General features: G+C 46.7%; 1 protein-coding gene across 2 annotated transcripts in view; it reads left to right on the plus strand.

Annotated features, from left to right (window-relative positions):
• Positions 1 to 12,943, plus strand: part of brf1 (BRF1 RNA polymerase III transcription initiation factor subunit) — a 340,666-nt gene that overhangs the window by 289,339 nt on the left and 38,384 nt on the right. For both annotated transcript variants that reach the window (XM_033027515.1, XM_033027516.1), the window contains 3 exons: positions 1,584 to 1,665; positions 3,926 to 3,981; positions 4,079 to 4,353. In XM_033027515.1, the coding sequence (XP_032883406.1) occupies positions 1,584 to 1,665; positions 3,926 to 3,981; positions 4,079 to 4,353 (413 nt within the window). The remainder of the gene's footprint in view (positions 1 to 1,583; positions 1,666 to 3,925; positions 3,982 to 4,078; positions 4,354 to 12,943) is intronic.

Here is a 12,943-nt window from a genome sequence, read left to right on the forward strand (position 1 = left end):
TGGGGGGTGGTTAGTGTGTGTGTGGGGGGTGGTTAGTGTGTGTGTGGGGTGGTTAGTGTGTGCGTGGGGGGGTGGTTAGTGTGTGTGTGGGGTGGTTAGTGTGTGCGTGACGCCGCAGGCCGCCACCACGCGTTGAGGGGACGGGACCCAACGGGTCCCACTTGGTTAAGTATCTCTCTAAACCTTTCCTTTCCATGTACCTGTCCAAGTGACCTTTAAATATTGTCATTGTACCTGCCTCAACCACCTCCTGGAAGCTTGTTCCATATGTCCTTTCCAATATTATTATAACGTTTAGTTTAGTTCAATGCCACGTGTAATAAGCTTTTCACTGTTCCTCAGTTCACGTGACAATAAACTAAAGTGTAACTGAAACGTGTAGCTTTTCGCTGCGTGCTAATCAGTCAGCGGAATGCCTTTACGATTACAATCGAGCCGTCCATAGTGTACAGATACATGATAAAGGGAATAACATTTAACACAAGACAAAGTCTAGTAAAGATAGTCAGAGGGTCTTCAATGAGGTAGATAGTAGCTGAGGGCCATATATAGATAGAGAATGGAAATAGTTTGATCGGCCCACTGAGTCCACTAATTCTATACTATCCCACTTTCTCAGCACTCCCCACACACTAGGGGACATTTTACAGACCAATTAACCTACAAACCTGCATGTTTTGGGATGTGGTAGGAAACCAGAGCACCCGAAGGAAACCCACGCGGTCCCATGGAAAATGTGCAAACTCCGCACACATACATCACCTGAGGTCAGGATTGAATCCTGGTGATGCATGTCCTGGTGATGGATCCAGGATTGAATGTGGCTCTGCAGATCATTATACACTGAGTGTGTGCAGGAACCACGACTGTTGCAGGAACAGGTTGATGGTGATGGCGCCCGTTTGTGTGTTGTTCACAGACGTGGATCTGCAATCACGCATTACACTCTCTAAACCTCAACTCCTACACCAACATTTCTTACTTGAACTATGATCACTGAACATTATTCAAGTTATTCCCTTTATCCTGTATCTGTACACAGCGAATGGCCCGATTGTAATCCCGTATTGCCTTTCCGCTGACTGGATAGCACGCAACAAAAGCTTTTCACCGTACCTCAATAGACAATAGGTGCAGGAGTAGGCCATTTGGCCCTTCGAGCCTGCACCGCCATTCAATGTGATCATGGCTGATCATCCCCAATCAGTACCCAGTTCCTGCCTTCTCCCCATATCCCCTGACTCCGCTATTTTTAAGTGCCCTATCTAGCTCTCTCTTGAAAGCATCCAGAGAACCGGCCTCCACCGCCCTCAGGGAATTCCACAGACTCACCACTCTCTGTGAGAAAAAGTGTTTCCTCGTCTCCGTTCTAAATGGCTTACCCCTTATTCTTAAACTGTGGCTCCTGGTTCTGGACTCCCCCAACATCGGTACACGTGACCATAAACTACACTCGACTAAATATTGTTTCTTCTGGATGTTGACTTCCTGGTGTGCAAGTGGCTTTGACCTTGTGAAGAAGGGTCCCGACCCGGGGCTATGGTTGGTGTCCGGCCCTGACCTTGCCCGTGATTTCTCCGCAGTACCTACTGAACGAGCAGGAGGTGGAGCAGAAGACGGAGCTGTGGCTGAGGGAGAATGCAGACTACCTAAAGGAGCAGAAAGGTGAGTGTACCTGGGGATGGGGGGGGGGGGGGGGGGGGCGGATGGAGAGCAGGTGCATTGTGGAACACTGCAAACCACCGGGCTGGGAGAGGAACACTTGCCATCCCACTCCACACTCCGCACTTTTCCACAGTCAAGTCCTCGTGCAATTCCAAATGAGGAAAAACAGAAAATGCTGGAAAGTCTCGGCAGCTCAGCGCCACAAAATATGGACACAAAATGCTGGAGTCGTCTCAGCAAGTCAGGCAGCATCTCTGGAGACGCAGCGTTAGAGTTGCTGCCTTACAGCGAATGCAGCGCAGGAGACCCGGGTTCAATCCTGACCACGAGTGCTGTCTGTACGGAGTTTGTACGTTCTCCCCGTGATCTGCTTGGATTTTCTCCGTGATCTTCGGTTTCCTCCCACACTCCAAAGACGTGCAGGTTTGTAGGTTAATTGGCTTGGTATAAATAAAAAAATTGTCCCTAGTTGGTCTAGGGTAGTGTTAATGTGCGGGGATCGCTGGTCGGCGCGGACCCGGTGGGCTGAAGGGCCTGTTTCCGTGCTGTATCTCTGTATCTCTAAACTAAAAAAAGGATGGGCGACGTTTTGGGTCGGGACCTTCTTTAGACTTCTAAATGTCACCTATTGATGTTCCCCAGAGACGCTGCCTGACCCACTGAGTTACTCCGGCACTTGGTGTCTATCTTTGGTGTAAACCAGCATCTGCAGTTCCTTGTTTCTGCATCTGTGGAAAGAGAATCAATTAACATCTCAGGGCCGGCCCCTTTCTTGAGATCGACACTGGAATATCCTCGTGTAGAGTGGTCATCACCCTGGGGCAAGCTCTCCTTCTCAATCTTACGTTGTTAAACCTATTGTAGGTGCGAATTGGCATTGCGAGACTGGGATTGTAACGCCATTGAATGTCAGTGACAGTCACACAAAACTGCATCATGTTCATGTTCATCAGTGATAGGAGCAGAATTAGGCCATTCGGCCGATCACGTCTACTCCGCCTTTCAATCGGCTGATCTATCTCTCCCTCCTAACCCCATTCTCCTGCCTTCGCCCCATAACCCCCGACACCCGTACTAAAGGAACGTCCTTTCATTCTGAGGCTATGAACTCTAGTGGAAACGAATTCCACAGATTCACCACCCTCTGACTAAAGAAATTCCTTCTCAGCTTCTTCCTAAACGAATGTCCTTTAATTCTGAGGCTATAACCTCTGGTCCTAGACTCTCCCACCAGTGGAAACATTTTCTCCACATCCACTCTATGCAGGCACAGACATTGTGGGCTGAAGGGCCTGATGCTGTACTGTTCTATGTTCTATGGCCTGCAGCTCTGCTGTAGATGGTCATTCGTCACTGGTTAGCAGTCTGTTAGACGAGAGCATCTATCTTGCTCCACCAGTGGTGGCGAACTACCCTCTGACTGCCTCTTAGATGGGTCAAATGCACTGAGTGTCCCCACAGCCTGTCTTGCCACAGGGCAGATAATTAGTATCTTGCTCTCTCATCTCAGATATCCAGAATATAACTGAGTTTAGAAAAAAGGAACTGCAGATGCTGGTTAATACACAAAAGGACACAAAGTGCAGCAGTAACGAGATTGATCCCTGGGGGATGGCGGGACTGTCATATGAGGAAAGATTGAAAAGACTAGGCTTGTATTCACTGGAGTTTAGAAGGATGAGGGGGGGTCTTATAGAAACATATAAAATTATAAAAGGACTGGACAAGCTAGATGCAGGAAAAATGTTCCCAATGATGGGCAAGTCCAGAACCAGGGGCCACAGCCTTAGAATGAAGGGGAGGCCATTTAAGACTGAGGTGAGAAAAAACTTTTTCACCCAGAGAGTTGTGAATTTGGGGAATTTCCTTCCACAGAGGGCAGTGGAGACCAAGTCACTGGATGGATTTAAGAGAGAGTTAAATAGAGCTCGAGGGGCTAGTGGAGTCAAGGGATATGGGGAGAAGGCAGGCACGGGTTATTGATAGGGGACGATCAGCCACAATGCACCTATTTTCTATGTTTCTATGTAAGTAACTCAGTGGGTCAGGCAGCACCTCTGGAGAACATGGATAGGTGACGTTCCAGGTCAGGGCCCTTCTTCAGAAGAGTCTGAAGAAGGGTCTCGACTGCAAACTTCACCCAGAGATGCTGCCTGACCTGCTGTGACACTCCAGCCTGTTGTGTCCTTTGAGACTATAACGGAACCTGTTGCTGGCTCACACCGCCATCTTTAATGCAATATCTTCAATTTCCTTGCAGTTAAGGAAGAACGAATAGCTAAAGAGAAGGAACTTGGGATATATAAAGAGCAGAAGGTAATATTTACACAACCAACACGTTCCTTATTGGAAGTATCTGTGAACTGAACAGAGCAGGGACTTTACTGTCAACTATTCTCCATCTCTGTCAAAGCCCAGGAAGTCCTCCAAGAAGCGTGAGCCCATCCGAGCCAGCACGGCGGGGGAGGCCATTGAGAAAATGCTGGAGCAGAAGAAGATCTCTAGCAAGATCAACTACGATGTGCTGAGGGACCTGAACAGCAAGGGCAGCAGCTCGCCGGGCCAGGAGGACAGTGAGAGTAACCGCACCGGCAGCAACAGCGGCAGCAGGAGGGCAGCCGTCGCCCAGCGGAGACCCGGCAGCAACTCCCGCAAACTGGCCGCACCCGTCAGCAGCCTGGGCAAGAGGTAGGACTGCCAGCTGTGTGTGTGTGTGTGTGTGTGCGTGTGTGTGTGCGTGTGCGTGTGTGTGTGTGTGTGCTTGTGTGTGTGTGTGTGTGTGTGTGTGCACGTGCGTGTGTGTGTGTGTGTGTGTGTGCGTGAGTGTGTGTGTGTGTGTGTGTGTGTGTGTGTGTGTGTGTGTGTGTGTGCACGTGTGTGTGTGCCTGTGTGTGTACGTGCGTGTATGGGTGTGTATGTGCGTGTATGGGTGTGTGTATGTGCGTGTGTATGTCTGCACGCGTGTGTGTACATGAGTGTGTGTGCATGTGAGTGTGCAAGTGAGCTTGGGTGTGTGCATGAGTATGGATGTTGTGTGCACGTGTGTGTGCGTGAGTGTGGGTGTATGTGTGCACGTGTGTGCATGAGTGCGTGAGTGCGCATGTGCGTGAGTGTGGGTGTGTCGACATGTGTGCATGAGTGTGTGTGCATGAGTGTATGCGTGAGTATGGACGTGTGTGTGTGCACATGTGGGTGTGTGTGTGTGCACGTGAGTGGGTGCGTGCGTGCGTATGTGTGTATGTGCGTGCATGCGTGTGTGCGCTTCATCAGTGTTTCATTACAGCATCAGTGGGCCAAAGGGCCTGTCGCTGCTCATCACTAGCACCTGTGCATGTGGTACATTGTCAGTTGAGTTTAGTTGATTGTACCGTGTACCGAGGTACAGTGGAAAGCTTTTGTTGCGTGCTAACCAGTCAACGGAAGGACTACATGGTTACATCGGCCCAACGTGGCCATGCTGATCAAGATGCCCCATGCCTGCTGGTCCCATCTGCCCACATTTGAACCAGACCCCTCTAAACCTTTCCTATCCATGTCCCTGTCCAAATGGATTTGGAGAGGAGTGGGTGCCTGGAACGTGCTGCCAGGGGTGGTGGTGGAGGCTGATACGATAGTGGTGTTCACATGGGTATGTGGGGAAGGGAGGGATATGGATCCCATGCAGGCAGAGGCGATCACTTTATCTCGGATTAAGTTCAGCATTGACATTGTGGGCAGAAGGCTGTGTTATTGTGCTGTACTGTTCTATGTTCACACATACACATAGATACAACCCGGCTGACAGTTTAGTTTAGAGATACAGCGTTGAAACAGGCCTTTCAGCCCATCGAGCCCACGCTGCCCAGCGAACACCCGCATACTAGCTCTATTCTACACACTAGGGACGATGTATAAACACCAATTAACCTACGAACCTGCACATCTTTGGAACATGCGAAGAAACTGGAGCACCCGGAGAAAAACCCACATGGTCACAGGGAGAAACTGCAAACTCCGTACAGACAGCGCCCGTAGTCAGGGTGGAACCCGGGTCTCTAGCGCTGTAAGGCAGCAACTCTACCGCTGCGCCACCGTGCTGCCTTTGTAGAGGGTTGTGCTCATATCTGAAGTGCCGGTAAACAGAGCTGTGAGACTGTGTGTCCCGGCACCAAGCTGCCGGTACCCCCCTCACACACCCACCGTGCTGGTGAAGCCCGTTCCCACGGACCGCCCCGTTTACAGTGTTCATCGCTATACTCACACTCAGGCCATTCACAGCAAACGCAGGCGGCTGCTCCACGTTCAGTACAGAATTGCCTTTTGCAGGTAGAGTCAACCAAAGGTCCTATAGCGAGCAAGATAGATCACTTGACGAAAAAGACGTAGTACAGTCATGGGCAGATTCATGAGTAATTTTCAGCCCCATTTCCGTGACCGGCTTCCGTCTCCGCACCAAAGATCCCATAGCGGAGCAAAGATAACTAGTGCGGAGACGGAAGCCGGTTACTGAAACATTCTCGTAAAAATAAAAGTTCTTTGGTAAAAATCTTCTCCTCATTTTCAAAATTATAATTTATTAACACAAAGTGTTCCCCCGCAACGTTGATTACACTGCGAGTCGGGTCGGGTTACGGAAATGGATGAGAAAAAGGCCCACGTTCCGCTCCGTTGCGTACTACACGTCAACCCATTGCATTTAGAAGGAGTGATCTATCTTTGGGGTCAAGAGTGTTTTATTGTCATGTGTCCCAGTTAGAACAATGAAATCCTTGCTTGCTGCAGCACAACAGAATATGTACAGATTGTACACTAAACAATATGATAACGAGAAAACAATGACAGTGTGTGTATATACATATACACAGATATACACACATGCACACATACATACATATAAAAAACAAACAAACAATCAACAATAACATAAATAGTCCAAGGTAGATAAAAATGCTGAAGAAACTCATCGGGTGAGGCAGCATCTATGGAGCGATGGAAAAAGTGACGTTTTGGGTTGAGACCTTTCCCAAGAAGGGTCTCGACCCGAAACGTCACCTATTCCTTTACTCCATAGATGCTGCTGAGTTTCTCCAGCATTTTTATCTACCTTAAGATTTTTCCAGCATCAGCAGTTCCTTCTTCAACATAAATAGTCCATGTAGTTCAGAGCGTATTTGAGGTTGTCGTGTTTAATAGCCTGACGGCTGTAGGGAAGAAGCTGCTCCTGAACCTGGACGTTACAGCTTTCAGGCTCCTGTACCGTCTTCCCGATGGCAGGGGTGAATGTAAGGCAACATCTTTGCAGATCGGGCTGACGTGGATGCAGCTGCTTAATCCACTCACCCTTGCTGCTGAGAGTGACCTTGCCTTCATTTGGTGCAGGCTCTGGGTGGCCCAGAAATAGCTGCGTAATTATTTTGTCGGGGGGGCAGAAGTGACAGAGGTGTGTAGTCAGCTAATCTTTATCAGAGCGGAATTAGGGTAGAGTTCTTGTCTGTCAGTACTAAATATAAAACAATAAGACTGTTGTCAGTGTCTGATGTCTGTTGAAATAAGTATAGGATTGGATGTTTACCCCTTCCATCACAGAGTTGTTCCCTTCATCTCTCTGTGGTAGAAACTCAGCGGGTGCAGCAGCATCTATGGAGCGAAGGAAATAGGCAAAGTTTCGGCCTATTTCCTTCGCTCCATAGATGCTGCTGCACCCGCTGAGTTTCTCCAGCACTTTTGTCTACCTTCGATTTTCCAGCATCTGCAGTTCCTTCTTAAATACATCTCTCTGTGTTGTTTACTGTGGGCACAGTGAAATGACTTACCACCGAATGCCAGCGATTACAACATAGAACATCAGTGTTGCTTTGCATCAATATTTAATGAGTCCTGCAGCTCAGCATGTTTGCGCGTTGCATTTACGCTCAGTGCGTTCTGCTCCCCTCCGCAGCACGGCTTTGCTGTTAAGAGTGCCGGGTTTTAAGGCTCTATTCCAATCTCCTGCCCAGAGGATGACAGGGAGGTCGAGGACTCGGGGCCAGAGAGGCTGTCAGGAGCTGAAGTCCTCAGGATGTTTAAAGAGTTGCTTAGGTGTGTATTGCGTACAGTATTGGACTCCTAATCTGAGGAAAGACATTCTTGCCATAGAGGGAGTACAGAGAAGGTTCACCAGACTGATTCCTGGGATGGCAGGACTTTCATATGAAGAAAGACTGGATAGACTTGGCTTGTACTCGCTGGAATTTAGAAGATTGAGGGGGGATCTTATAGAAACGTACAAAATTCTTAAGGGGTTGGACTGGCTAGATGCAAGAAGATTGTTCCCGATGTTGGGGAAGTCCAGAACAAGGGGTCACAGTTTAAGGAGAAGGGGGAAGTCTTTTAGGACCAAGATGAAAAAAAAATTTCACACAGAGAGTGGTGAATCTGTGGAATTCTCTGCCACAGAAAGTAGTTGAGGCCAGTTCATTGGCTATATTTAAGAGGGAGTTAGATGTGGACCTTGTGGCTAAAGGGATCCGGGGGTATGGAGAGAAGACAGGTACAGGATACTGAGTTGGATGATCAGCCATGATCATATTGAATGGCGGTGCAGGCTCGAAGGGCCGAATGGCCTACTCCTGCACCTATTTTCTATGTTTCATTGTGTTCTGGAACCTACAAGTCGACGGGGTAAAGGAAAAAAACACTGTAGCTGAAAATCTGAAATAAAGCCATCTTTATAAGTTCATATTCAACCCATCAAGTCTACTCCTGCTGTCCATTCTTGCTGCTTGCTGCTGCTGGCGCTGACGATGGCTGCCACGGTGTACTGCTCCTTGCTGTGTTGTATGTGTTTGTTTGTTTGTTTCGTCTGTGAAAACCCTACAAATATTATCTAATTCACATGTTTAATCAATAACGTTTTATTGTTAATGTTTAATGTTTTATGTGTCATTCCTAACTGTCACTGTATGTCATATTGTCACTTGCGGGCAGAGCACCATTGGGAGACTTACAATAGACAATAGGTGCAGGAATAGGCCATTCGGCCCTTTGAGCCAGCACCGTCATTCAATGTGATCATGGCTGATCATCCCCAATCAGTACCCCATTCCTGCCTTCTCCCCTAACCCCTATCTTTAAAAGCCCTATCTAACTCTCTCTTAAGTATCCAGAGAACTGGCCTCCACCGCTCTCTGAGGCAGAGAATTCCACAGACTCACAACTCTCTGTGTGAAAAAGTGTTTCCTCGTCTCCGTTCTAAATGGCATTCCCCTTATTTTTAAACTATGGCCCCTGGTTCTGGACTCCCCCAACATCGGGGACATGTTTCCAGCCTGTAGCATGTCCAAACCCTTAATAATCTTATATGTTTCAATAAAATCCGCTCTCATCTTTCTAAACTCCAGAGTGTACAAGCCCAGCCGCTCCATTCTCTCAGCATATGACAGTCCCACCATCGCAGGGATTAATAGCAAGAATGGCCTTCCTCAAATTAGGGGACCAAAACTGCACACAACACTCCAGGTGTGGTCTCACTAGGGCCCTGTACAACTGCAGAAGGACCTCTTTGCTCCTATACTCAAGAGACTGCAGATGCTGGAATTCTGAGTGAAAGACAAAGTGCTGGAGGAGCCCAGCGTTTGGATGAAATGGGCAGTCGGCAATTGGGGTCGGGACCCGTCTTTAGTTCATTTCCCTCCACAGACTGAGAGTTGATGAGTGCTCTCAGATACGTGATGAGTTCTGCAGCGATACACCAGCTCAGTTCAGTTTAGTTTATCGTCACGTGTATCGAGGTACAGTGAAAAGCTTGTGTTGTGGGCTATCCAGTCAACAGAAAGACTGTACATGATTACAATCGAGCCATTCACAGTGTACAGATACATGATCCAACCTCCACAGTTTTGGGGACAGAGCCTTCTCCAGGGCAGCTCCCAAGCTCTGGAACTCCCTCCCCCAACTGATCCGCAATTCCGTGTCCCTCACCATCTTCCAGTCCCGCCTCAAGACCCATCTCTGCCTATCCTTAGCCCCACGTCCCCCTCCTCTTTCATCTGTGCTTGAATTGCCTCATATTGTGTTTTGAATTGAATTCTGTCTTTAATTTGTGTACTAGTCATGTCTCTACTATTTATTTCATTCCGCATACATGTTTTTCCTCTACTTGCTAAATTTTTGTACGGTGTCCTTGAGACACTTGAAAGGCGCCCATAAATAAAATGTATTATTATTATTATTATGATAAGGGAATAACATTTAGTGCAAGGTAAAACCAGTAAAGTCCGATCAAAGATAGTTTGAGGCTCCACGATGATGTAGATAGTAGCTCAGGACTGCTCTCCAGTTGTTGGTAGGATGGTTCAGATGTTTGGTAACAGCTGGGAAGAAACTGTCCCTGAATCTGGAGTTGTGCGTTTTCACACTTCTGTACCTCTTGCCTGCCGGAGAAGAGGGAGTGACTGGCATGAGACTGCTCCTTGCATCTCCGGAGGACGTGGACAGGTGACGTTGTAGATGTGGACCCTTCCTTAGACAAGCTTTGGGGAGTTAGGATGTGTGTTACCATGTCCTGGTAAGATGCTGCCTGACCCACTACGTTACTCCAACACGCAGTGGCTAAAATTAGTTCATTCACATGATCCCTCCTAAACAAAATAAAGATCCTAAATAGGTTAGCAAAAAATAAAACACGCTTTTTGCCCTGTCTTTTAGAAACAGGAGGATGTAAGTAAGTAGGTAAGTTTATTGGCCAAATATTCACATACAAGGAATTTGCCTTGGTGCTCCACCCACAAGTAACAACATGACATACAGTGACAGTTACGGATAACTCAGAAAACACTAAAAATTAATAATAATAAAATATTAATGATAAAACACCATTGATCAAGCATGTGAACCGACAAAATAGCTTCATTTGGGGATCTTATTGAAACATATGAGATTATTAAGGGTTTGGACACGCTAGAGGCAGGAAACATGTTCCCGATGTTGGGGGAGTCCAGAACCAGGGGCCACAGTTAAAGAGTATGGGGTAAGCCATTTAAAACGGAGATGAGGAAAAACATTTTCACCCTGAGAGTTGTGAATCTATGGAATTCTCTGCCTCAGAAGGCAGTGGAGGCCAATTCTCTGGATGGTTTCAAGAGAAAGTTAGATAGAGCTCTTAAAGATAGCGGTCAGGGGATATGGGGAGAAGGCAGGAACGGGGTACTGATTGGGGATGATCAGCCATGATCACATTGAATGGCGGTGCTGGCATTTGAAATCTTCACGTATTCCATCAACGTACTCCTCATAAAATAACGATCAAACTTCGAACTGGTAAGTTCTCGTTTAATCTTACTATTTTACTTCGGAGTCACGTGAGTGACTACGTGAAGATTTCAAAGCTCTGTGATTTCATGCCGTGGAAACGAGTCCATGCATCACATCTGCCTTAATTGACTGTGGGAGGAATTGTGTTAACATGTTTAGACATGAATCCAACATTGAAATCCATGATAAATTGTTAACAACAAATTATAGCCCCTATTTATGGGGTGAAATTATATTACAGAACTTAAAATTGGCTCTGCAAAGTTCCAGTTTAACTACTGGTTTGTGGTAGAATAGTTGGAACATTTTCCCCTGATCCATCCTGCTGTCTCGAGGATTTGGTTCATTGGTACATCCAACTCCATAGCTGCCGATGTAGCTGCAGCCCTGGTGGAATAAGATTTGAATATGTTAGTATCCACCCCAGCTGTTGTTAAAACCTGTTTCAGCCATCTGGAAATAGTTTGAACCGACACTTTTTTGTGGGTTGTTTGTGGCTGATTAGTAGTGCCATCTCATAGCCTCAGATGTTTTTGGTGTTCTCCATATATAACAATAATTGTCTTATTATACAGAGACGATATCTGTAGGGTAATCCCTTAATTCTATTTTAAGGCCTGATGATCCCGGTCTGTTCTGTTTGACTAATTCGTAATATGAAACGTTATATTCCTGTTGAAGAAGTCATATAGTCCAGCCTTAACTTATGTACGACTGTACCCTTAGTGCCGTGACCAAAGCCATCAGCATGACTGTTTTGTGCGTCAGTCTTTGCAGGGACAGAGCTGTTGCTGGAGACCAATTCCTTAGCAACATTAGGGCAATACTCATATCCCATTTTAGAGAGTACCTGGTTATTGGGGGATTGATATTAAAAATTCCACTCATAAGTTTGGTTACCAGGGGTGAGTTCCAACAGAATGACGCTCTGATCCTCGCCATAGATATGTTGAAAAGGCACTTCTGGCGCAGTTAATGGCACTGTAACTGAGCCCCTCATCATAATTGAGGCCTGCCAGGAATTCCAGAACAGACGTTGTGTTCATCGAACTGTAGGTGATGTTGTTTCTGTGACAATATATCTCCCATTTCCTGATGTATACCAGATATAGTTTTTTGGTGGACTGTCTGTGGCCCGCTGAGATAATGTTCAATGTTCGGTCCGCCAGTCCCAGTTGCAGTAGAGGTCTCTTTAGACTTTACAAATTGATAGGTCTGTTGTTTTTGACATGGATGGGTTCCCCTGTTACGGGATGAACCAATAATCTGGTTGTTTCAGGATGGTGATACATAGTTAAAACCCATGTTGAGTATCACAGGGAACCATGGTTAAGTAGGCTAATCGGCACTACCAATTAACAGACGCTGAGTCTTGTTGTATTTTTCGTAATACCCGACTGATGATGCAGAAAAGGAGGGAATGCATAGATAAACAATTACCCCCTCAATGCAGTGAAAAGCATCTGTCCCTGCTGTCCCAGGGTCTGGTTCCCAAGAAACACAGTTTGGTAACTGGTGATTATGTCTTATTTTATTGAATTTGCGTGACCTGATGTCTGTCACTGAATTTTGGGTTACCTGGTAGGTAAGTAGCTGATATTCAAATATTTCTCTGGATACACCATTACCAAATTGTATTAGTCAGATTGTCACTCTGTAGTCTAACATGCTGGTGATTTATCCCAGAGCAGTATGACTTTAGGCCATAGAACGCACCCCACATTTCCAGGTAGTTTATGCCCAGTGTCTGTGATAATGATGCCTCCTGTGCCTTTCATCTACCTCCACAGATGTAGATGGAAATTGGTAGCACCCCAACCAAGCGCACTGGCATCAGTTTGTAGCACCACTAAGGGTTTGCTGATAACGATAGGGTTGGAACAATGCCGAATGTTATCCCTCCACCATTTTAATTCCATAAGCTTTGATTGGTGGCTTATTGGTCTGTCGAAATGACCAGTATTAACTTTGAGTGTTTGTATTTTTGCCCTTTGTAGATTTTTGGTAA

This window comes from Amblyraja radiata, chromosome 9, assembly GCF_010909765.2.
Source record: "Amblyraja radiata isolate CabotCenter1 chromosome 9, sAmbRad1.1.pri, whole genome shotgun sequence".
Taxonomy (NCBI): domain Eukaryota; kingdom Metazoa; phylum Chordata; class Chondrichthyes; order Rajiformes; family Rajidae; genus Amblyraja; species Amblyraja radiata.